Source organism: Mirounga angustirostris, unplaced genomic scaffold (assembly GCF_029215605.1).
Source record: "Mirounga angustirostris isolate CCGP_5_RB_7025 unplaced genomic scaffold, mMirAng1.0.hap1 SCAF_2, whole genome shotgun sequence".
Classification (NCBI taxonomy): Eukaryota; Metazoa; Chordata; class Mammalia; order Carnivora; family Phocidae; genus Mirounga; species Mirounga angustirostris.
This window is the reverse complement of record NW_026991710.1, coordinates 164196158-164222640: the sequence shown is the minus strand read 5'-3', so window position 1 is coordinate 164222640 and position 26483 is coordinate 164196158. Positions and strand designations below refer to the sequence as shown.

The 26483-nt window shown below is 48.8% G+C and overlaps 1 protein-coding gene across 1 annotated transcript in view; it reads right to left on the bottom strand.

Annotated features, from left to right (window-relative positions):
- The window catches only part of ANK1 (ankyrin 1), a 127105-nt gene extending 102463 nt beyond the window's left edge, over window positions 1-24642 (bottom strand). The window contains exon 1 of the mRNA XM_064585501.1: window positions 24038-24642. Coding sequence (XP_064441571.1) covers window positions 24038-24064 — 27 coding nt within the window. The 5' untranslated portion in view covers window positions 24065-24642. The remainder of the gene's footprint in view (window positions 1-24037) is intronic.
- Between the last annotated feature and the right edge of the window lie 1841 nt (window positions 24643-26483).

Sequence of the window (26483 nt, the reverse complement as noted above, 5' to 3'; positions counted from 1 at the left end):
AAGGGAAATAACTTTTCTGAGTGTTGGTTTCTTCCTCAGTAAAATGAAAATAAGGTGACTCACTTCTCCAGGTATTATGAAAATCACGTAAAAATGCCCAGCACCACTATGGGGCACAAAGCAGGTACTCAGTAAAATGACAATTGACTCTCTTTTCCCCTTCTTCTCTCCCTTCCTTCTTCTCAACTGAAGCTTTTGTCAAAGGTGAACCCTCTCCACCCCCAGAGGTATGGGGTGTTGCTGATCTTGTTTCTGTTGTGGAAAATTAAGGTCTAGGGACAGCTTCCCCAAGGCCCAACATCCATGGCTGAGAACAGGACCCCCAAGAGCCCCCAGCACTCTGCTACAGCGACAAGACTCCCTTGGGCTTATCATGCACCATTTCAGTGTCCATTTCTCTGCGGTGAAGAAAAGTCTCCAGGCGTGTGTCCAGCGGGAGCCCTGCTCCCAAGCCCGCATCTGACATTCCCCTGGTGGCATCCCTGTCTCTGGCTGCCCCATGGCCTTCTGACAAATACAGCTTTGCCCTCAACCATTCTTCTATCTGGCCGGGCCCTCATCCACACAGGGAGTTGCCCCAGCTCCCAGAGCTTCTGGACACTGTGGATAAGGGTGGGTACCAGGAACTCCACCCTTTACTGAGAAAGACAGGCTCCTTTATCGCCAACCGAGCCAGCCATCAACCACCCCGGGGAGTTTGTAAACCATCAAGAGCATGGCTGCTGGGAAGATGTTATTCTTCATAGAGACATGGTTGCACCCTCCTGCACTAGCCCCCACTCCCCTTTCCAATAATTAATTAGGAAGGCACTTGGCAGAATATATGCCGTAGCTATTACGCCAAATGGACTAAGAAATCCACTCCGACTCCCTTCAGACCTTGTAATGCCTTCTGAAGCTTTTCAATAGTGAGAGAAGAAAGGAAAAGGAGAAAAGACGGTCTTGGTTGTTTTGCTATTTAATTTTGTGTGGTGAGCACTCAGTGGCCAACTGGGTAGCCCTGGGTGCCCTGCCTCACCGGAGGAAGGGATTGCAAGTATGGACTCTATTTAAGGAGGTGATCAGAGCCGGGTATCAGGTCCCATAGTGCTGGCACTGATCTCTATCATGTTCCTTTTAAGAGGGTTGGTAGTCACAGAGTCTATTTTTAAACCCATGAGAAAGGTGCTACATGGAATCCAGAGAGGAGCAACATTAAACCTGGGATCGCTACGGGGGAGACAGGGGACAGCACAGCTGAATCTAGGATTTTCTCTTCACAAACATCCAGGGGTTCCCCTTACTCGTGGGACCAGATAATGACTGTCCTTCCATAGGGATCTTTTTATTTGTAAGCCCACTTTTGGTGGAATTTGACCCTTCACAAGCCCTCAATTTGGAAAAGGGTTTTATATTCTGGGTCCATTTTTCAGTATTGAGATTTTTTTTTTTTTTTTTTTTTTTTGGCATATCCCCACTCCTGGTATGAAAAATCAATGTGCTTTTGAATATATTTGTCATCTCCCTCTCTGATTTTCAATCATGTGCTCTGGACCTCCCTCCCCGCCCAAAGCATGGCTGAGCTCACAGCCAAGAGTTTGCCAATGGGAGGGGCCAACAAAGGCTGACCTCTCCAGTGGTCTCTGTGCCTAGCACCCCAGAAATTCTGCCCCTGTGCTGGAGAAAAAGGAGGGGAGTGGACCCCAGTGGCAAGTCTGCAGGGGACAGGATTATTTTCCCAACAGTGAGAAGCAAAGAGGCATCCAAACGTCACTGTTTTGCATCCAATAACCAGATGAAGAGAGCAGAATGTTTTATGTACAATAACAAATTTCAACTTCAGTATCCATTTCTGTTTTTGGATAAGAAATATAACCGGAATTCCTAAAGAACTCAATGCCTTGAGAATAAGCAAAAGCTTTTGCCTGCTGAGCAATTCTAGAACCACCCAGGACTACTCAGGCAGAGAACTAAGTATGAGATGAGGGATCTTCTGATACTTGTTCATCTTGGCATCTCCATACCCAGAACAGAAGCAGCACGACTACATGTCTCTCGAGTTGAACAGGATTATGTTCCTCAAGTCAGCCAAATGGGAGCTTCAGCCAGGCGGGGTCAAAACAATATACGTGAGTGTTAGCATGATACAGACTACACACCAGAGGCTCAGGAAATGTTAGCTGAACTGGAATCCAAAGAAATTCATTCAATTCAGATTTTAAAATGAGTCACATCCATGAAAAAAAAAAATCAGATGTTCTGAGCTGGTTGGCCAAATGGTTCATTTCCCCACACGCTGTAATGGCCCCTGAGGAAACAGCCTGGGAACCCCTGTCACTGCCAAGGTGGGGCAGAGCGCCGAGCTGTGCGGCAGGAAAGGATTGTGCACACCAGGGCTCACCTGCAGCTTTCCCCCCACCCCCCAGTCTCCGTTAGCACGAAATTGCCAGCCCAGCCCCGACAAAGCCAGTGTGCTTCCTCACTCCCCAGGCAATGAGGCAGATGGGTCCTTAATGGTTCATACCTGTCTGCTGTGGGTGGGAGGATGGTGACAGGTCACGGGGTGCATAAACAGTCTAAAGGTGTCCCCCCCATCAAGCGAGCTGGCCCGTGTCCCGTTGCCATGTTCCATTCTCACCACTGTGTGAGGCACTGGCTAGGTTCAGAACATACTGCCTGGCTGCCGACTGGGGGAGCCCAGACTCAGGGAGGAGATCACACACGTTCTGAAAAACACGTATGAGCCACACTGCCAAAATGGCCCGACTTACTACACTCTGTCCAGTGCTCGCACACATTACGGAAACCTTCCTCTGCAGCCTGCTGCTACTGGGAGAAACTGCAAAATCAAACTCATTTCACACTTGGACATGCTAACATGCACAACTGTTTTTTTTCAAACTGCCAAATGGGCTTGACTCGGCAGTGAATCCCATGGTTCACTTTCCAAAGGATGTCCACGTATTCCTTCAGACGGCCCTACATGGCTGACCAGGAGATCTGCTCAGGCCTCTCCTTTATTTGAACAATTCTCCCTAAAGAGAGAGAGCTGGAATGGGTGGCCCGTGGCCTGCCTGACCTGCTGAAAGAATTCCAGAGGGGCCTGTGCTCCCTGAAGTTTGTCCAGTCTCTGGAGCAAGGCTTCCCCAGCTTGGGGGAGGCGGTGTGGAGACACCCACTAGGAACTGGGGCCTTGGAAGATCATGCCCTGTGACCCCCTTCCCTGACCTCTGGCCCGTAATACTTCACTCTGGTGCCAATGAGGTACAGATACAAGAGCAGGAAGGGGAAAGATGCTGAAAATAATGTAGCTAAGATTTAAGAGCCAGGCGCTGTCCTAAGCATTTTAGATGTCAACACATTTGATCCTTACAACTACCCTAGGAAGTAGCTGCCATGAGTATTCGCATCTCACAGAAGACAAGCTGTGGCATAAAAACATGAAGTAATTTGCCCAAAGTCACCCAAGAGCACGACGGTGCTCAGGGCAGGGCATGAAGCAGAGGGAAGAGAGCTGCTCTAGGTCTTGCTTGATTATATGAGCTAAGGTATTTGGGGGGTAGATGAGAAAAGTGAAATTCTGTTGTTCTCCAGGAAGAATGGATCCGTCTTGGAAATCTGAATGCAACTCAGGGCCTCTTTATTAATTTGGGATTCCCGTTCTTCAGAAGAGACCCCAGCCACCGATCAGATGTAGGTTCGACGCAGAAATGTTGACGTGACCCTAGGCCCTAAAGGTGTTTAATGAGAGGGGACCGAGCCAAGACTCTCTCTTCCCAAAAGGTTGGGAAAATGGAGAGTCTTGAAACAATAAGGTAGGTTTTAATCCCAGTCCAACTGAGTTCTCTAGAATTATCACAGTAACTTTGGTAATATCCCCTTTGGAGCCAGGTGCAAGCAGCTCCAGGAAGCAGGTGCTAAGCCTCCACAGCTGGCCCTGGGTCCTCAACCCCAGGGAGGGATAATGAGGTAGTGGAGTCCTTAGGGACCCTCTGCTGTGGAACTGTCTTCTTTCCCCTTCACTGGGGCCCTGATGGTCAGAGCAGACCCAGCTGGCCAAATGCTGACTGGAGGGGTTTCTTCTCTCTTCCCAGAGCCAAAACATTTCAAAGCAGTTAAGCCCAATTAAACCAGTACCTGGCCTACCTACCATCTCCTGAATTTTGCCATTTCTCACAACCTGACAACAGGAGGACAGGCTCTTTCCTTCGAGATCCTCTTAAGCTCCTTTCAACAGCGTACTTAGCAGTTACCACTGAAGAACACCTTGGTTTCTGCCTTCTACTTCCCAGGCCTATTTTCTCTTTACTACCAAGCCAACAAGAGCAGGTGCCACACATAATATTTCACACGGGGCTCATCATATTATTCTTAATAATTGAATAGAGACCATTATCTTTCTATTTAATCCCCTTGTGAATTCTGGCTGGCTTCTCTTTGAGATTTCATACAGTATTTCTATCACCCCTTTTATAATTACTTAAATAAAAGGTGAGGAAATAAGTTATAAATCATCAGCCACATCTGCATTTCTCTCTGTCCCGCTCATCTGCAGAAATCCCCACCTACACTGGGTGAATCCTAAGGTGTGTTACTCATTTGGACATTTCTAATCTGTACAATGATGAGGCATATCTAGATGGCCTCTTTTTTAAACCTTGGCTTCATATCTTTTTAAAGAAATAAAATGTTATAGAAGTATTGATGTTCTTTCCATATCTAAAATTTTCTGACTTCATGAATATCTTCCTTGTACTCTAAAATCAACCTTGACAAGTACTTCTACAAGCTGTTTTTCACAATGACCTTTCTCAGCACGCCTGACCTTGAACTCCTAAATAAAAGTATGTTAAGTATTGGAGAAAGAACAAGAGAAATGGGCAGTGAACCAAGTATCACTAAAAAACCCATTATCATTTCTATAATGACTGAGCTGGTTCTTGCCTCCAGAGAGAGAGACATTTCCAGGATTTCTGAAATAAGATACAAAGATGTCAATCAACATTTCCAAAAGAAAATCATTGCCAATATCCATATGGACCTTTGGTCCCTCAGATGCTTTTAAGGTGAGGGTAACAGAGATAAATTATCTACATAAGACTTGGTGGTGCTCATAGGTCTGCTTCTCATTCGTTTATTCTTCCATTCAGACATGAACTGTTGAATTGCCATGTGCAGTCCAAGAACCGGATGGAAGACATAAATAAGCAGATTCCATGGTTGCCACCCTTAGGAAGATTGCAAACTAGCAGACGTAAAGATACAGCTGTATGGAAAATAAATAGAACAATAAAAGGGTGAAATGTTCAGTAAGAGATACCCCATGGCCTGGCTAAAACCAAATGAGAGGTTCCCATAAGGTGTGCCAGTAGTTCAAAGGAGAGGCTGAGGTCAGATGGGACAGTTCTCGGGGCAATCTTTTATTGAGCAGTAAGATTTGAACCAAACCTTAAGGACTGACTGCCAATCTTTAGGAAGTCATGGGGATCAGTTTCAGTTTGCACCCCCAGCCCCCATGCTCCAGGTGTTTGGTTATAGAAGACAAAACACACGGATCCAGAAACAAACACTTGTAAATACACATATATATGTATGGCAACAAAAGAAATATGTCTACTCTGGGGAACTATGTGAATATTATGTAAAAGAATAATTCATTCCAAATGATAGTACAGCTTTTAACGTTTTAAATGTTTCCTGTTGTGAGGTTGCATAAAACCCTCACAAAGGTTTTATGCAAACAGGAAAATGAGTTCATGGTTGTTGGATTTATTCATTTGTCCAAAAAATATCTGCATTGGGGCACCTGGATGGCTCAGTCGGCAGAGTACATGACTCAGCCTCAGGGTCGTGAGTTCAAGCCCCATGTTGGGCAGAGAGCTTACTTTAAAAAATGTACATATCTGTATGCTTGTTAGGTTCTAGACATTCTTCAGGACTCAGCACTGAACAGAGAGACAAAAATCCTGCCCTAAAAGAGCTTGCATTCTAATGGGAGAGAAGGGAAGTGGATGGATGAGCAGCAAGATAGTGACCCTATAGGGAAGTGAGAAGTGCCATAAAAGATGATTGCACGGGGAAAGGGACAGAGAATGAGGTGGGATGCAGTGGTAGACACAGAAGGCCTCTCTGAAGAGGTGATGCTGGAGCAGAGGCCTGAATGCAGGTAGAGATGGAGTGCATGGTATCTGGAAATGCATAGTTTGTGAGAGGTATGCTGGATGTGGTGAAGGAACATTCTAGTGCTCTACCCCACCCCTCTTCCAACACTGAGACATGCCTCTTACTGGGTCTGAGTGCCCTGCTCTACACCCACAGATTCTTTTGATGCCCATGGGACAAGAAGGTAGAAGCACTCACTGGTGAGGAACCAAAAGGAAGAGACAGTAACGGGTAACATTCGGGGGGTGCTTACTATGGAGTAGGCACTGTTCTAAGCATCCTGTAAGTGCTAACTCATTTTTTTTTTAGTCAAAGGTTTTTCTTTATTTTTTTTAAAAAGATTTATTATTTATTTGAGAGAGAGAGCATGTACACACGCAGAGGGTGGGTATGGGGAGAGGGACAGAGGGAGAGAGACAGAGGGAGAATCTCAAGCAAACTCCCTGCTGAGCACAGAGCCTGACCCAGGGCTCCATCTCATGACTCAGATCATGACGTGAGCCAAAATCAAAAGAATTGGACGCTCAACCGACTGAGCCACCCAGGTGCCCCTTCTTTAATAACTAATAAAACTGATAAGTTCCTGGGAAGATGGATCAAGAAAAAAGAGAAAAAGCACAAGGACCTAGGTCAGGAATGAAGTAAGGGACATCACTACAGATCCTTTGGATATGAAGAAGATAATAAAAACATGAACAATTAATGTCCACAAATTTGAAAATTCAAAAATAACTAAAGAATTCCTTGAAAAAATGCAACTTACTGAGACTTTAATAAAAATATAAACCCATAATTAAACCTTTCCACAAAGAAAACTATAAGCCCAGATGGCTTTATTAGTGAGGGATTTGTACACTAAGGAAAAATAATTCCAACCTGACACAAACTTCCAGAAAAGAGAAATGAGTGTAAACTTCCATTGTTTTATAAGGCCAACATAATCTTGATATCAAGACCTGATAAGGATATTATTAAAAAGGAAATGTTATAGTCCATTTACTCTTATGAATGAAAATGCAAAAAACCTAAATACAGTAGTAGTGCTAACTCATTTAATCCTCACAGCAACTTTAGAAGGTACATGCTCTAATGGTCCTTATTTTACGAGTGGAAAACAGAGGCACAGGAAGGTTAACAAACTTGCCCAGGGTCACACAGCATATACGTGGTAGAGCCAGGATTTGAACTCCGCTATCTGGAGCCAATTCTGCTCTTGCAAGCTTTCGGCTCTTGTGGACACCGAGACTGTGGAAGGATAGAAAGCCCAGGAACTCTGAGGACGCCATAAATAAACAAGACTTCAGTTCTGTCTGGGAAAGCAATGAGAGAACACCAGGGAAGGTCTCTGTTCTCTAATGGGAGCTTGGTGTGTTCTACAGCAATGCTTTGTCCAGGCCACTTACTCTAATTATTATTTAGCATTTGCTAAGGGCCTACCCTGTCCCGAGGCCAATCAGGGAAGCTGAAGTCACAGACAGCTGAAACAGACCCCAGGGGCCTCTCCGGAGCTCCCAGGAATGCAGCTGGCTAATCACACGGGATAGGAGGCCCAAGTTCACCTCCTCTCGATTTTCAACCAGTAACTTCCAATTATTTCCTCTTGGATGCTGAATGAATTAATAAATAGCATTAACATTTTTCAAATGCCTGTAGGAGTTTGTTGAGTTAACCTGAGTGACTCATTATTATAGTGTTCAGCTTATTCTCCTCTCCTCCTGGGGAGGGATGAACATCCTCCTACACCCCACCCAGGGAGAGGGGAGAGGAGCAGACTCCTCTCCTTCACTAGATTCTTACCATCCAAGTGGGTCAATGCTGTTGGGCCCACAGGCTAATGGTTTTTCTGGAGCCCAAGGCCTGAGTGGCTCCAGAACCCGCCCAGGCCACTTTAAGGAAGTGTGTGTGTGTGTGTGTGTGTGTGTGTTTGCCTATGTGTGTCTATGTGCGTGTGCTCAGCCTCAGACATGGAGACAGTGGGTCCCAGGGCATTAGACTCTGGGGCTGGGGGCCGGGAAGGGGAGAGGATGGTGAGGAGGGCAGGGGGCTGCTAGAGGCACTGTCTCTTCTGTGGGCAAGTGTACAGTTCACCGGACAGATTACTTCAAGACCGCGGTGGGGGTGGGGAGAGAATATGCCACATACAAAAAATTACGAGCGCTTCAGGATTTAACTTGCAATCGTGCCTCACTATGAAACTGGTGGAATCCCTAACCAGAGATGTTACAGAGAAATATCTCCGCCCTCTGCTTCTGTCTGTGGCAAGTCTCCCTCTTTGGGAAAAAAAGTCACCACTTTCTGTTGGAACTGGGGGCTCTATTGGAAGGCTTGAGAGAGGAGGTAAAACTCAGTCAGAGGTCTTGTCAGTGATGAGGAGTGGGATTCATCTGTGGCCTTGCACCTCACCCCGAAATCTCCTTGACCCCCTCTGCTTCGCCCGCCCTCTGCAGTTTTCCCAGCCAGTCAGCCAGCTTTGGACCATCCACAGACCCGCGGCCCGCCCCTCCCCCCTCCCCCAGCCTCGTGGCTCTTCCCTATTTGAAAAGGCATCGTGTTGTGCAATTCAAGAGACAGCTTTCAAGCAGGTACCACATGAACCACACCCACCAACAGTTGTGTCAAGTGTCTTCCACTTGGGGGGGGTGCGCATCCCAGGGATCACAGGCGTGGAGGACTCAGCAGGACCCACCTTCCCAGGCTCCCAAGCTCTGGGTGCTCAAGCTCTGATCTCACCACACTTTCTACCTCTCTGCCCTCTTTTGATTTCCCCCTCACACACCGCTGCTCTCTTCTGCAAAAGAGGAAGCATGCAGTCATTCCCAAACCCCCCAAAAAATTGAAATCAAAACCTGCACTCAGAGCTGCATGTTCTGATTACAGCTGGAGAAGCAGAGATTTCAGGACCTGGAAACAGCCTGGAAGGACGAAATGACTGGCTTGAGGTCACAGGTCATGGCAGAAATGGGGCCAGAGACCAAGTCCTCTGTCTTCTAGTCCCACATGTTCCACAACCTCACCCCTGGATCTGCTCGGGTGGCCTCTTCTCCCTGTCCCTACTGGGACAGGACACAGACAGCAAGAACCAATGGAGCAAGGAGAGTGGAGGGCCGGGGGAGGGGAAGGCAGAAGATCTCCAAGGCCAACAGGGGCTGGAGGCAGAGGTCAGCTTCAGGTCTGTTTTCAGAGCCCAGGGTTAGGGAGGTGAGAACACATGCTGGGGGGTAAGGAGCCAACTCGGGAGGCGCTGAGAGATCCACGGCTGTTCAGCTGAAGCAGCCGCCTGGGGCCTGGTGGCTGGCCCCATCTAAATTAAGGCCAAGGGCAGAGCAGTCAAAACAACTCCTAGCCAAACTGGGAACGCAGCTGATAAACCCGGGGATTTAAATCACGGGATTTTAAATGGCTAGGTACAAAACAGGAGTGTAGTCACTACTTGCTGAGTCCTGGGTTTAGAGAGATTGGGCCATTCACATGCCTGCCCACCCCCCCCACCCCTTCCCCTGGCACCAGCCTAAGGGTGCCGGAGCCCTTCGCCAAGGAGACCTGCCTGTCACGCCCTCTTTCTCATTCCCGATATTAAGTATTCCCCCCATGCACCCTAGTTCCGGGACCGTGTACCTCTGCCACGGGACCGACTGCCCGAAGGAAGAGGGAATATTTCCATAGCCAGCTGTTAAATCAAACCCTCAAAGCCAAGACACAGGGCCAGAAAGAAATTGGGTGTGTTGTAGGGAAGTCATCTGTGCTAGCTGACAATGTGCCTGCCATTTCTTGGGTGGGTGTTTCAAACTGGGAGAAAAAAGCTGCTAGCTACCCTTCAGGCTTCCTCCGTGAATCTCTCCTTATTTGTTTGCCACGAACCAGTGAGTGATTGCAAGCCAGTCGCCTAACCTCCCATTCCCCAGTTTCCACCTCCACCAAATGAGATCGTGTTTCCAGTGGGGGCATCACACTGAATGAGTCAGTTCTGTAGCCTGTAGGCCTGTCTCAAGAGAGCTATAAGGCCCTCCTCGCCCCCCAGCGATTTCCTAACACCTACGAGAACCATCTCAGGTGGTCTGGGATCCTGGTGAGTCAAACAATAAGCCTTTTATTTGAATCAAAATATAGCACACTGCATATATTCATTTTTATTTTGTCTTACACATCTGGAGTTTGGGTCTCTCTAATCTCCCATGCAAATCTAAGTAAACAAAATGCAAATCTGGGTCCCAAATTAGATGAAAGATTTCCATCCTATTTGGCTTATAAAATTTCAAGTATTTCATTGCCTTGATCATTAGACACCAGCTGATCAGAAAGCCCCAAGATTTCTAACTGTTGTATAGGTGTTCCTAAAATATCCACACCGGAAAAAGCTCCTTTGCTCATCCCAAATCCATTTCCCCTGATTGAATGATTTTCTCATTTCCACAGAGAGCTATTAAACCGACCATGCAAATTATCAAGGCCCTACAGACCCGGGAGGAAAAAGAAAGAAATCAGAAGATAACGTAAGGTAGTCAACCTCAGCAAAGGGAATACGGCACCAAGCCCCATTTCCTCTCTGTGTTGTTTATCTTATAATCACATCATTCAAGGCTCTCTTTTCCAAGGACATCTAAGTCCTAGTCCTGGTCCATGCCACTGTCCTTCCTTGGAAGTTTTTGACAGGCCTCTGCTCAGACACTTTCCTCTCTACTTGTTGGTAAGTCTTTCCTCAACATGAGATTGGAATCTGCCTTCCTCTGACTTCTACCCCACCTTTCACCTAGTAATGACCTTGAGAACACCATGGGATGACTCTCCGCTCTTGCCAGTGGCACCCTCGGGACAATTAGGGACTTTCTTCCAGACTCTTTATTCTTTTTCTGCCCCTTGTTCCTTCAAGGTTTCCCCCAGATGCCATTCCAGACCCGTTTCCTTGGTAATTTCCTGCCTAAATCTGTGCTCCAATTACCAGGGTCTCTCCTAAAATGAAAATCTGAACACCACCCTCTCAGTGTAGCCTGATACTACGTTTCCCAAAGTATGTTCCCGGGACCACCAGCCCTGTGCACTGTCACCCACCCTACCCCGAAGGGTGCACGGGGCTAGGAAGTGTGGGAGACACAAACTCTATCCTCAGAGATTCTCAGAGCAAGGGAGCATGGGACATGGGAGAGCTCTGAGCGGTCTTGGAGAAACCTGACCAGCGGGTGGAAGCCACTGTTTCCCAGTGCTTGACTCTAAAACTCTGTATTTCCCCACACAACACAGGGCAGGAGGGGCTGGTCATTTTCACACTGATCTCCAGCTAGCTCAGCTCTACAGACATCCTATTTTTCTGCCCTACTCTTCTTCACTCCATGAAGAACTTCAATGCAATAGCTAACTATTTAGTGAATTTCTTCTTAAAGCAATACACTTTTTTGGGATATAATTAGACAGTTCCAGGGGATCCTGGGTGGCTCAGTCGGTTAGGCATCTGCCTTCAGCTCAGGTCATGATCTCTGGGTCCTGGGATCGAGCCCCGAATCAGGCTTCCTTCTCAGCAGGGAGTCTGCTTCTCCCTCTCTCCCTCTGACCCTCCCAACTGCTCGTTCTCTCTCTCTCTCTCAAATAAATAAATAAAATCTTTTAAAAAAAGTAGCCAGGGCGCCTGGGTGGCTCAGTTGGTTAAGCGACTGCCTTCGGCTCAGGTCATGATCCTGGAGTCCCTGGATGAGTCCCGCATCGGGCTCCCTGTTCGGCAGGGAGTCTGCTTCTCCCTCTGACCCTCCCGACCCTCCCACCTCTCATGCTCTCTCTCTCTCAAATAAATAAATAAAATCTTTAAAAAAAATTTTTTTTTTAATTAAAAAATAAAAATAAAAAAAGTAGCCAGTTCCATAATTTTCCTGTTTTGTACATGTGAACTTTGGTATATTACATTTTCACCTCTTTGGTAAGTTTTATAATACAATTCAAGCTACCAGCTACCACATTTTTTTTTTTTTAGGTGATTGATATTTGTCATTAAATTCACTGAGAAATACAAAAGGCAAGGAGGAAACTGGAAACATTCTGAAATACTTTTACCATGTGTGGTGTATATGGATCTAGGCAAAACATTTTGTTGCCTTCAATGAAAGTTTTTATATATAAAATAATTTTCCAATGCACTTGAGAGCTAGCTACTTAAAAAAAACCCCGTGGTGAAGTTTTTGCAAATTAAGTGAACATCCTGTTACACATCTGTGTTGGGGGTTCAGATGTCTACACACTTACTGAGGCGGTTCTACTTCATGTTTTAAAGTATGGGGGAGAACCTGTCCGTGGTGAGTCCAAAGAGGCTTTGCTGAAGGAATGGGCAGAGTGGTATGCATCTTTTTTTTTTTTTAAGATTTTATTTATTTATTTGTCAGAGAGAGAGAGACTGAGAGAGCGAGCACAAGCAGGGGGAATGGCAGAGGGAGAGGGAGAAGCAGGCTCCCCACTGAGCGGGAAGCCTGATGCAGGGCTCGATCCCAGGACTCTGGGATCATGATCTGAGCCGAAGGAAGACACTTAAGCGACTGAGCCACCCAGGCGTCCCTGGGCAGAGTGGTATGATATGAAGGATTCAAAAGGCGGTCTGCCAGGATCCCACCACAGAGCCAGCATCTGGGGAGTGGGCTCCCAGGAGTCTCACATGAAATGCCACCACGTGGTCAGGGAGGAGAGAGGCCAGCCCCTGCTTCTCTTCCCGAGTCTCCTGCTTCTACCACTCAGATGACAGCAGAATAAGGTACAGGTTAAGGAGTCGGACTCTGGGCCCAGCTTTCCTGGCTTCATATCACAGTTCCAACACCTCCTGACTACATGGCCTTGAGCAAATTAGAATCTCCCTGTGCCTCAGTTTCCTGAGCTGTGACATGCACTGACTTTGTAGAGCCACCCCAGGGATGAAACGAGGGAATACTCGTAGGGTTCTTAGAACAGGGCCTGGCACAGGGCTCAAGAGGTGTTAGTGAGACTCTTTCGTTGTCTTTTTCTTAGTTTGTTCTCTCCCATCCATGCACTGCTTTCCATTTTAACGCGAGCACCTGAGCCAGGCACTTCAGTCCTCACCTGGTGACTCAGCAGCTCCCCACTGCTTTCCGGTCCTTTGAATACCCTGGCAGGTCATTCCCAGGTCCTTCTTTATCTACTTTCCAGCTCACTTTCCAACCTGATCTCATACCCTTCTTTTTTCCCTACACAAGTTAACATGAACACGCACTGACCACTCAGGGTTTTTCCCCAAGGTGGACCGTCCAGCTTCCTCCATTCTCGACTATCTGCAACAAAGCCATCCCTTACAGCCAACCTGGAGGCCCTATCTTCATGGACCTTCCCTTGATTTCCTCTGCTTGCAATGTCCCTTGCAATGGATTCCTTTCTTCTTTGGGATCAGAGTGGTTTGTGTTCGCGCCTCACGCCCCTTCCAGGCTGAGGGGGCTTGAAGGGCAGCCACCACAGGGCACTTCACGTCAGCACCCCCACAGGACCCTGCCCCTCTCGGGAGCTCAGTCATTACTCATCAGCTTGGAAAATGCTCTGGAGTACGACTCTGAAGGAACAGGAGTGAGAGCAAGTCATGATGGGGATAAGGGAATTAAGAACATTTCAGAGGAAGGCCTCCACGTGTGAAAGGCATGGTAGAAGGCCGTCTTCAGGCAGCCCTCCTGCTGCCCCCGGGCCTGGAAAGAGCTGCCTGGGGGCGTGCTAAACCATGGAGACCCTGAAGACAGAGCCCGCCACCCCCCGCCACGCCACTGCCCAGTTCAGTTATCAGCAACGTCCCAAAGGGGGGCGCACTTTTATTGTGACATAAAATTAGATGCAAACAAAGACTTACTCAAGAACTTAAAGCTGCACCAGGCACTTCTTGCTCCAAATATCTCATCTATTCAAAGGCTAGGAACAAAGTTACTGACAGCTATGTTGCAAATGAATGGAGTAGGGAAAGAGGGTTTAGTACAGTTGTCCTAATCCTAGAGCACCCATTTTTTTTATTTTTAAAGAGATTTTATTTACACGAGAGAGAGAAAGGATACAAGCAAGGGGAGGGGCAGGCAGAGAGAGAGAGAGAGACAAGCAGACTCCTTGCTGAGCAGACAGCCCAATGCGGGGCTTGATCCCAGGACCCTGAGATCATGACCCCAGCCAAAGTCAGCCGCTTAATGAGTGAGCCTCCCAGGCGCCCCCTGGGGCACCCATTTAAATATCACTGTGTGCCTGAGACATTCAGAACAACCTGCTAATACTAACTCAGCACCTGACAACAAACTCCTGCGGTTGTCAATGTCAAGTGCTATTATCTGCATTTTCCAGGTGGAGAAACAAGGACCTTCACAAGTAATTTTTCAAAACCCCAAAAGAAGACAATTTAGATGGAGACCAAAAATCCAAAGCTCCCCACCAGTCAGTTCATCACTCTACCTGCAAATGTGTTTTAACCAAATCCGAGAAAGACCAATTCTAATAAAAGGTAGTTTCTATGAGGATTTCATAAGAAGAATAAAGGTAGTGCTGGAGCAGGTTCCATTTAACCAATCATTCAGAGCAACCACCTTGCCACATTTTCGAGTTTCAACACACACACCGGAGTCAGAGTTCAATGGTCATTCTTTTTTTTTTTTAAGCTCCACAGTATTTATTTTGTATGAGACATCCTGAAGCAGAGATGGGCCAAGGGCTAGATGAGTGCCATGGGCTTACGGGGCTCCGAGGATGGAGGGAGCTCTGAAATCTGCAGAGGACAGCGGACCTTCTCCAGCTTGAGGGATGGGTGGTGTTTGGATTGGTGCAGAGAGATAGGGGTGGACGGGCAGGCCCAGCCTGGGGACCAACGGTCCTGGTTTGTTGGTGATTCTATCAAAAGCCTGGAGAGGTTGGGTTGGAAAGCTCCATTCCAGCAGGTGATACCGACTGGCAATTCACACTCATTAGGCAAAGACAAGACCAACAATGCCCTTTGCTTCAGTGTGAGGGGGGCAGCTGGGCTCTGCGCTCCTACAGGTGTCGGTCTGGATGTAGACTCTGACCTGAACCTGACCCCCAGGAACCTGAGAGTGATGGCTAGCAGAGATAAGGAGCTTTCTAATCGGTGGTGTTATAATACCTTCTGAGGGATAGCCAGCAAAATCAGCACATAATGCAGAACACGAGTTAGCTTCAGAAGTCTCCTTGAAAGACTGGGTGTCTCTCAAATAAATAACTCTTAGAACATGGTTCATCTGATTCGGCTCCATTGGGGGGAAGAAAAACAATACTGTCCAGAAATGGCTCCGATAACACTCCCACCAATACAGCCGCCCTCCCCCACCTGGCGCCCTGGCAGAGGCTGCTAATTTATCACAAAGTCTTGCCCATCAGCCTAAAAGTGGCTTCAGAATCTTTCTGAACACAGCATTTCAGGCAGCTGCTTCCAATCAGATTGGCATCACATAGGCAACGAGACTCATTTTCTATTCCAATGTTGTTTAATCAGCAATTTATAACAAACATGACGCTCTCGGCTGTGGGGCATGAATGGTTCATCAGTCTTGATGACATATTCTTCAAGATTACTCCCCGCCCCCCGCGCCCCCGTTTCTCTGATTGCATGCTTTCCAGAACACAGTTATAACTGACTTGCCAGTTAGATTTTCTTAATGGGCTGGAATCCACTGACCAGAGAACACAAGTGAGTGAGGGCACAAGAGCACCAGATGGCCAGAGAAGTCATACCTCTCGTTGTGAAGTTGGCGGGCTGGTGTCAACACCAGACTCTGGTGAGTCAGATTGGCGGTAAGTCAGTTCCCAAACCTGCTGTTCTGATGGCACCTCCAAATCAAGTTATCTGGCCTACACGCTGAGGACTAGTCCCCCGACCATGGAGCACCCCTATGAGAAGCCTGTCGACACCCCCAGACAACAACCTGATTTCTTCACGTTTCCTGACTGCAACAAGACTCAGTTTTCTCATCTGTAACATGGGTGTCTGCTGTGAGCATCACATGAGTTGAGGTGTGTAAATACACAGCGCCGTGACTGATACATAGCAGTTACTAAGTACTGTTAATTGCCTGCCACTCCCCTTAATTAGGATGTCATCAATGCTCACCTGGAGATCGGCAGTGTTTCCCTAACTGATTTCCACTCCCTGCCACTCCAATGACCCCTCTTCCTCAACCCTGCCACAGTGAGCATTCTGAGCATGACACTTTCCTGCTCCAAAGCTTTTGCTGGATCTCCAACGTCTGCAGAATCAAGTTCACAATCTTAGGCTGATGTTCGGAAACTCACAGTCTAGCCTCTGCCCACCTCTTCATCCTCCTCTCCCACCACCCACCTGCACACCACCCACCAGTCCCTGAACGCCTGGACCATGCACCTTTCCCAGACACACGAGGCACTTCTATGCCTTCCATATGTTTGATCATGCTTTCTCTGCAGCCGGCCTCCTCCCAGTCCCTGATTTGAGAAATTCTACGGATTCTTCAAGGCCATTCAGAGTTCTCTTCCTCTACGAAGTTTCCCTGACAAACCCCCTCGTTCAACTGACAAGCAGAATTAATTCTTCCCCATTCCAGCCTCCTACTAATGAGCACTCACCCCTTCCTGAGGGTCATTTACCCTTGTTTCCTACTCAGTAAACTCTGTTGACCTGAAGTTATGTTGAAGGTAGGAAGGTATTTTTTAAATTTCCAAAGTTCTTAGCATATTGAGAGCTACTGATCCACAGAAGAACTTGTGATGCGAAATATATATATGTATATGTATATACATATATATATATATAAAACAAATATTTGCTGATACTCCAGGCTCTCTCTCGTGTACTCCTCACCGCAACCCTAGGACAACCACTATTGCCTCCAGTTTACAGATGAGGAAGCGGAGGTATGGGGAGGGTCTACAGTTGGCTCAAGGGCACCAGCTAGAAAGTGGATTGAAACCCAAGTGGTCTGGCTGCAGATCCCACAGGCCTTCAATGTTGCTTGGGTGAGTTCACCCACACTACGCAGTTTGGGCACTGGGAAGGCAGACTAGGGGAGTCAGGCACGTAAAGTAATAATTTCAGTGTGACCGGTCCTTGAGGTGAGGAAGATGCACACCTGCCAGCAACCATCTATAGAGAGTCAGGGGACAGACAGCAGTCGGCAACCCAGCTGTGGAACTTGGACCAGTTAATTCGCTGCTCAGCCTCTGTTTCCTCATCAGAAAAGTGACAGTAATAATACCTAGATTGTCGGGTGATTTCAACATCACATTAAGACAAAGTATGTAAAGAAAATGCTATACTTGATATACTGTAAAACTATATTGTTCTCGGGGCCCGTCCCAAAGCCCTAATGCGAAGCAACTGTACCATAAAGGAAAAACTCCCTAAAAGAAAACTCATGAGTCTGTGTTTCTTGAGCAATATATCTCACAGGAATGCAGAAAACAGGACATCAACTTAAAGGAGGGAGCCAGCTGCCTGAAAGAACTGGTGAGATCCAGACCAAACCAGCCTGCAGCAGACGGACCCCCACGCTGGCCTTAGCGTGTGCACAGTGACCGCCAGGACTACCTTCAAGTTACCTTTCCCTCATTTAAATGCTAAAAGTCACGTGCAGGGATGCAGATTTCACATGCTAATGAGATGCACCCTATGGAAAAGCATGCTCTCTAAAGTCACAAGCGCCAAGAAAAACCTCACCTTTCCATGCTTAAACATCATCCTTTTCCCACCTAAGTTTCTTTAAAAAAAAAAAAAAAAGATTTATTTATCCATTTTTGAGAGTGAGTGTGAGCTGGGGTGGGGGGGGTACGGGGGAAAGAATCCTGAAGCAGATTCCCCACTGAGCGTGGAGCCCAATGCGGGGCTAGATCTCACAACCCATGAGATCACGGCCTGAGCTGAAACCAAGAGTCAGATGCCCAACTGACTGAGCCACCCAGGCGCCCCTCCCACCTAAGTTTCTTTAAGAAACTTCCTGGCCTTGCCTCGGGGAGTCAGCCTGAGGACACCGTTGCCTCCCTCCTGCTCAAGCACAGACCCCAATAAAGCCTTGCCTGGAACGCCCCTTTGGCCTCTTGTCAATTTCTATTGGGGAGAGAGCCCAACAGCCTGGTCAATCAATTCCACACAGTGTTTGCAAAGGTCTAGTGGAAGGGCACAGTTTTATCAACCCTGGCACTGGAGCCAAGAAGCCCAGACAGCTCCGGGGCTGACCCCACGGCGTGTGCATGAAAAGGGTATTCACAATCTGGCAACTCCATCACCAGTCCCTATTGCCACTTCCAGCCCAGCATCACTCATCAACTTGCACATTCCACATTGTGACAGGTGTGCCTGGGATCCAGATCTTGGGATAGATAAATAGCTAGGAAGGAATCTTAGGCCCAGCCACTGTCCTAGGCAAGAGAGCGGGCCTTTCTTTCCTTTCTCCCCTCTGTGCCAGCATCTCACCCCTCTCCGTGCCCCTATTCCATGAACCCGCCCTAAATCCCACTCCTTGCTTTTGCTGAAATCCTCAACTAATCCCATGCAAATAAGAATTATTTCCTTGCATCTGTACAATTCAAGATCCTATTATAAAGGCTTAAGTGTATGCACTTAATAGAAGTATGTTTAGAGATCAAAACCCCTTTAAGAACCTAAGGAATAATCTCTAATGGTGTAACTTCAGGCTTCACTTTGGACCCAGGGTGATCATTTTGGAGGATGGGGATTCTACTGGTACCTTTGGATCACACCACTAGACAGAAATATTAGCCTGCCCCTAGCCACTCCCTTCCCTAGGAGAAAAGGAAAGCCACAGGTATATACCATGACCCCCCCACCCCACCCCACTGGAAGGATAGCTTGCCAGAGTGGGCAAGGGAGTGTGGCCCAGAAAGGCTTTTCCGAGTAGCTGGAACCTGTTCCATTGTCTGCAAATCATCACCACCCTTGATCGATGGCCGGGCCATCAGAGAACAGGACTGGACCAAAGCCAGCTTCTTTTCAGCTTTTCTAGGCATGAGCTTCCCAAAAGAAATTGAAACCAGGTACTCTCTCTTACAACATAATGCTTCACAATCCACTCCTGGAAAGGGCAGAGCAGTTTTCTGACCACTATTGTCCCGGGGAGGGCCAGACAGGCTTCCCCCTGCCTCCTTCTGTCTCCTAGAGACAGCTGGTGCCTGCAGCTTTCTCAGGAGGGAGCTTGGGTTCCAGCCCCTGGGTAGCAGAGCGGGGGCTGTTTGATGGTTTTGTTGGTCTTAATCTGCCCTTCAGCATGTTCTCCCTTCTAGCAATATAGGCTGCCCCTGTCCCCGTCCCACCTTCCACTCCAAGCAGATTTCAGCAGCTGGTTGGCCAGGCGCATGAGCTGTGGGACCGCTTCCGCCCTTAATGTGCCTTCCTTCCTGAGCCGTGACAGTAAATTCAGGAGATAAATCAGCCTCTACTCAGAGCCAGCCGCAGAGGGACGGTGTGGTCAAGGGTGAGCGGGAGGCAGGGGAGGAAACGATTCTGTTTCTCACCAGATCTCTAATTGGTTGTCACTGCCTGTCAGACAATGATGACAAACTTCGAATGTGGCCTGAGCAGAGTCACACGGGCCTCAGTCCACACTGCGCAACTCAGAGAAAGCGGGTCGCTCGGCCAGCTGGGGCCTTAGGCTGTGACGACCCCCTCCCCGCAGGGCCTGTTGATTTATTTTCCAAATAAATGACCCAACATATTCCTAACAGTCAGTCAATGCTCATGGTTCGGACAAGTGCAGCCCCACGTTCAAGACCGTGGTTGATGCCAGGGAAAATAGGAGGAGTGACTCAAACGTGAGTCAGCCGGAGCTGCAGCTCTCCTCCTGCCACCCCCGGCTTGGAGGAGGAGACCGATGTGTAAATAAGTGTAAAGAGAGAGACAATGAGAAGGCTCTTAAGGGAGGTTCCAAGAAAGTGCAAGGAGAGCTCTGAGGAAGGAGAAATTATTTTGTGAATTTTTTAAAAATCCCAACAGCAAAGTATCTTAAAGGTCAACATAGAAACCACTAGGGCAGTGATTTCTGATTGCAGGTTTGTGACCAAACTAGTGAGCAGGAACCAGTCGTGAGGTGTTTTTGCAAGTAGTCTGTTGTTCATTCATGAACGAAACCAACATTTCATGAGCACCTGCTACTTGCCGGGCACCATGCGACGTGCCTAGGATACAACAGTGAACGAGACAAGCACATGGCCCCCCAGGTGGAGCTTACAAATATAATATAAAAATTTCCAAGTGCGGCCTGTTTGGTGTGCCCGAAGCAATTCTCATGGAGCCAGGAGTAGGAAGCAGGGCAGGAAAAATGGGCAAGCCAGGGCAGGAGGGGTCTCGTTAAGGAGTCTGGATTCTATCCTAAAGAATGTGAAGCCACTGAAGATTGATTTACATATTTATGAGAGAGAGAGTGAGCGCAAGCGGGGGTTGGAGCAGAGAGAGAGGGAGAATCTCCAGCAGACTCCCCGCTGAGCACGAAGCCCAAATACGACACAGGGCTGGATCTCACAGCCCTGATATCATAACCTGAGCTGAAATCGAGTCCGACGATCAATGCACTGAGCCACCCAGGTGCCCCAAGTCACTGAAGATTCGAAGTTGGGGAGTGACATGGTGAGACTTGCCTTTCTACAAAATCACCGTGGTTGTGTGTAAAGGAGGGGTCCTGGAGGGCCAGATGCCCTGTAGGAAGACCATTTGTACTTTCTGAAACTTAGAGCAGATGCAAGGCTCCCCCTCTGTGGCAACTCTGCCGTCACATGCTTACACCCGATAAGCTTTCCTGACCGCTCGTGTTCCGGAACCATAGTCCGCTTTATCCATGTGGAGGTCCAAAGGAAGCAGCGAAGGATCAGCCGCTGTGATTACACATTACAGGACTGCATACGAGTCGTGATTGTATAGTGGCTTCTGTTTTCTATTTAATTTTACCCATGACAATTTTTTAAGTAAAGAGCATCTGTGGCACTATTTATTTTCTCATTAAATTGGACAGTGTAAGGGAGAAGGGCATTATCAATACCCAGGTATGGCCATGAAATATATCATGCAGAACTATGTTAACAACCAGCCCTGTGTATCCCAGAGGAAAAAAGGCTAAGAACAAATGCATTAGAGGTCAGTGATTACAGTGTTGCCATACTTTGGTAGGTGTTTTTTTTGTTTTTTGTTTTTTGTTTTGGTAGCCCATTCCTGGGAGTTTGGTTTCAAAGGCATTAGGAAGTCAGAAGTAGAGGAAGAAGTCAAATCATACCATGTGTCTAATCCCCAGATCGTGTAATGCTTCTTGTCTCTCTCAGGGTAAAAATAATGTTCTTACAATAGTATACAAGACCCTAGATGTTCTGTACCCCTGCCCCCTCCCCATTCTCCCTCCTACCACCTCTCTGACCGCAGGCTTTTGGACTCTGCCCTCTTCCCTCTGCCCCAGCCACACTGGTCTCCTGGTTCTTCCCACAACTCACACCTGCCTCAGGACATTTGCATGTGCTGTTTCCTCCAAAGTTGTACATGGCTCCCTCTCCCACCTCCTTCAAGTCTTTGCTCAATTGATTTTTTTTTAAAGGAGGTACAAAAAACAATATTCTTTATTTTTAAGAATGCTGCTAACCAAGATCATCATATTTGTCAGTGCCCATTTAACTGGCCATCTTACAAAAGTTTCTCCCCAAAATCATAATGGATAAATACAATCATCAGCAGTTTGACATTAGAAATGCTAGCCACACAGACAGCAGAGGCTTGATTAAAATGTCATCGAACCAGGTGGGCCAGCCAGAAAAGAAAAGCCTCCAACTCAATACCTAAGAACCTGACACGGATAACTGCATCCCCAAGTATCACGAATTCTCTTGGATTCTACGGGTAATCCATCTCAACAGTGAGAATGTAACTGAAAAATCTGTAGCTTCTCATAATCGACAAAGTCTCCTATTTAATATTCTTGACATCAAATTGTAATCCTTATTAACAGTCACGTGGAATCTAAGTTTTAAACACAACAGCCGACGTGAACTTCACTGAGGCTCTCTCTGAGCACCTTATTGACACTGCGAATGCCCCAAGCTTCCTAGCCCCTTTGCATGTTCCCCGCCCCCTGCACTTCTCATCTTTCGGCAAATGAGTACTCATTTATTTTGTTTCCAGTCTGTCTCCTTGCCCTGCTGGAGGGTAAGCTCTGCAGGGCATGGATTTGTGCCTGCTCTGTTCCCTGCCTGTATTCCCAGTGCCTACAACAGGACCTGACAGACGCAGGTACTTGATGAATGTTTATTAAACTTTGAACAGACCTTGAGGACAAAGATTTTCAGTGCCTTTGCCGTCTTTCTTACTTTCTCTCTTTTATTTTTTTGGCAACAACAACAACAACAACAACAGTCTTTCTCAATATGCTTCCCTTTGATTAAATTCAAAGTAAGTCAGCTGATTTTTCAAAGACACTGGCCAAATCATTTTGGGGGAAGGGGTGACAACCTGGATTTAGAAACTAATTGTAACTGGCCCCTGAAGTCTAGGGTCAGCTGAGTTTATACGACACTGCTTATAAAAACAACCTTCTATAGTTGTGCTTCCTTTTCTACTGTTTCCATTGTTCAGCTGCACAGACCAGTAGCCAGAAAGAAACTCACACACAAAATGCGGCTCTCCCGAGGCTATTTGGTTGGTGAAAGTCATCACGTTCATTTTAAACATTTGTCATAACCCATTCCTTATTCCTGCAAGACGTTGGGTTGTCTTTGGGTCTGGAGACGCTCTTGCGCCTCCTGTACCACTCACGGTCTCCTCCCCGAGCTCTGAGGTCTGTTACGAACAGCCTCCAAGACTCCGTTTGAAACCGTGGCCTAGGGTTGCCCAGTGAAAGGAAAAGCCTCAGCTGCACGTAACCTGGCTCCTGCTTGCTGCTGGTGAGGCTCAAAGCCAGAGTCCCCAGGTTCCTGCACAGACCCTCCCCTTCCCAGGGAAGAAAATCAATCATCAGGAAGGCGAATTGTGAAGATGTGAAACCACTAAAAAGAAATTCCCACTTCATATGGTTTCCCTTGTACCCACACACTTTTACACAGGTTAGAAGGGTGGGTGCTCTCCCAGGTGACTACACTAGGGTCCCTCTGGGCATGTGGCCTGGGGTCCACCTCTGGCCTCTGAATCCCCCACCTAAACCAACAACCACACCCTGACACAGGACACTTAAAAAAACAGTCCAGCGGGGGTGCTACTAGATGGTGATATGTCCTATCATCACAGGAGAATTGGGGGTGGGGTGGGGTAACCCCCTGTGATGCTCTATTGCCACTTAAAGAATATCCGTCAGACCCTAGCTCCCAGAGCCACTCTGGAGCTTTTGCCCCTCTTTCTTAGGCTCTTCTCCCTCTAGTAAATTAGCAACAGAAATCCGAAGTTCAGTGTTTCAAGAACAGGGAAGGTGTGACCATGAGGTAACTGACTTTTGTGGGTCATTGAGTAAACAAGCAAGCCCCCTTCCCAATGAGGCTGACCCAGGCCCCCTGTCAGAGCAGCCCAAATTCTCACGTGTCCTTACTCTCTTTCAGGGCCACTGGCCTGTGAAAACACACCTGAAATACACACTGCTCTGTAGACTCAAAGGAAAGCTTCTAGAATCTCAATAGGCCAAAGAAGGGATATAATCCAAAGATTATTCTTCCCAACCCCTAATGCAGATAGAACATAATTCAGAGAACCAGGTAGGTGGAACTCAATTTGGCAGATCTCGGGCTTTAAAACATATGAACTGGACTAATTGAGCCAGGCAGAGGCCACCTGCCGCCTCAGCGCCCAAGCGAATGAGTGCTGACGCTACTACAAAGCCTGGAGCCCAGGGGGTGCGCGCAGGTGAGCCCACAGACAGCTGCGCTGCTCGCCGCCCTCGCCAGCTCCTCGCCCTTCCGGAGCACCCCGCCTCCGAGCAGCTGCTCGAGCACTCACTTTGAGGAAGCCCCTCGGGAAGGGCATGCCGGTCCCTCACCAGGATCCCGCCGGGGGTCCGCTGTGGTCCGTCGCGGTCCGCTGTGGGAGCAGCTGGGGCTGCGGGACGCGCCGCGCCTGTGCCGGGCCCGGGCCGTCTGGGGCCAGGCGGCCGCGGCGCGCGGCCCTCCGACGGCCTTATCGGCGGCAGAGGCGAGCTATCGGGCGGCCCCGGGGAGCTCAGCGCGCGGGCGGAGGGGAGGCGCCCGCCTGGGGCTGGCAGATTACGGCAGCGCCCTCGCCGTCTCCTGCTCCCCCGCCCGCGCCCGGCCCCGCTCCCCAGGCCGCGGCCGGCGCAGTCCCTGCCGAGGGCCCCCGAGGGCCGCGAGCCAGGCCGGCCAGCCCCTCACAGAGCTGCGCCGCGGGGAGGCGAGGGGAGCGCCGGCCCGCCGCTTCTCCCCCTCGGCCGCCTGCGGGCTTGGGGTGCGGGCGGGGGGGTGGTCTTCCAGAGGCGGGGCTGCCGGGAGGAGGCTCCAGGAGGAGACGAAGCCCCCACGTGGGGGCAGCATGCCTTGCACGGGCAGAGGACTGTGGGGGAGCCGCTGACCTTCTGTGCTAACCAGCCCTGGGTCTGCAGGGACCCGTGGCTCTGGCCCTGTTTTTCACATTGTTTTCACTAGGGTGGGAGGGGGGGAGCTGTGTTCCTTAATTGCTGATTTGCAGGGAATCTGGGCACAACCTTAATAACATCAGGGCCAAAAATAACAGCGTTCCTGGGAACCAGAGGTGAGTCACCACCAAAAGCGGCCAGGAGGGAAGGGGGGCTGAGGCCGCTCCCCACACCACAGCTGCCAGGACGTGGGGGCTGCCCAGAGAGCCCCGGCTGGGCCCCACCGGGCCAAGCGGTTGCGGGCCTGCCCTGGGAAGTCTCCTTTCCCGGCATCTGTCCCTCACACAGCCGGATGAGGTGGCATCTGCCCAGATGTGAACACTGTGCCCCTGGAGTAGCAGTTGGTGGCTGGCAGAGGGGACGGATGACCCAAAGGAGCTGAGCTGTAAGGCCGGCAGAACGGCAGGCTCCCTGGGGCCTGAAGTGGCCTCACCTAGATGGGGCTGCTACATCTGTGCCATGGATCCTCCTTTTCCTTTCTCGGGGCGCATGGACCCCACTGAGGTAGTACAGCCTGAGAAGAGTCCCTCTGGCCTTGTCACATGCCTCTCAGCCTGCCGCTAGACTGAGACTGGTCCAGGTCCCCTGACAGGCAGCCATCTGGCTTCGGAGCTTCTCTGCAGATCCAAACAGGTCCTGCTGTGAGGGCACAGCTGTTGTGGAAAACGCCTCGGAGGGCGCTCTGGGAGCCTCTGTTTGCCACACCAGCTAGAAAGCCCTCCAGTGGAGGCCAAGGCCATCTCCAAGCGGACCAGCACCTGACGTGGTGTGGGGAGGGCAAAAGCAGGTTCTGGGCCACATCTAGACTAAAATAACCAGCACAATCATTACAGCACAAGTCCTTACAGATGTCTGTTGAAGCATATAATTCCAAAGAATGGCTTGCTTTTTTTTTTTTTTAAGGGGCCCAGAAGGCTAAAAGATGTAAAAGCAGGTCCTGTTAGGCATGACTTCAAACAACTCTACCACAGGACAAATGGTCTTCCTTGGCAACAACTATTGGGCTAGGCTAGTCGGTAATGCAGAGTGCTGGCGTGCACCCCACCCGGCTGCAGGAATGGGTTTGGAGTCGATCGTAGAGGAATCGGTACATAGCAAGCGCTCAGTAAAGGTTTCTGGAATGGATCCATGGTTGTCACCAGCAGCATGATAAGAGCAAGAAGCCATTTCACCATCCAGGAAAGAGAAGAGACTAGTTTCCCGTCTCTGAGGAGAAAATGTCAGCAAGTAAACACAGCGTGTAACACGATTTAGAAAATGCTCTGTAAGTAGAAACTCATTTCAGATCTTTGGCAAGGGTAGATGTCAGGCAGCCTTGATTCTTTGTGTGAGGTCCTTGTGTGGTGCTTCCTGCCCCAAGACAGTCCCTCCCAGGTCCCTGAGCCCCAGGCTCCAGCAGCTGAGAGGCTCCGGGAATCAGGGCGCCTCGAACTTAACCCCAGAATGGGGCCCCCCTTGGCAATGCAAGGCTCCTCTCCCGTGGATACATTGAGAGGGGAAATGGCCAGGCACATGTGAGGCCAACCGAACAACCAGGCTAATGGGGATGGGACCGGCAAGCAAGCAGCTGGGTCTCAAATAACTGGACCCACGGTGCGCTTGAGATCCCGAATTCCTCCCTGGAGCAGGGTTCCCGGGACAGTCAGGTGTTGTGTGGTGTGGGTGCATTTTGTGATGTGGGTCGCAGTGATATCTGTCACTCTCTTGTCAGCAGGCAGCTCTCCAGAGCTTTCATAAGCTCTCTGCCACAAAATACCTTTCTCCTTTCTTAATCTCTAAAAGGGAGACACAAAGCTG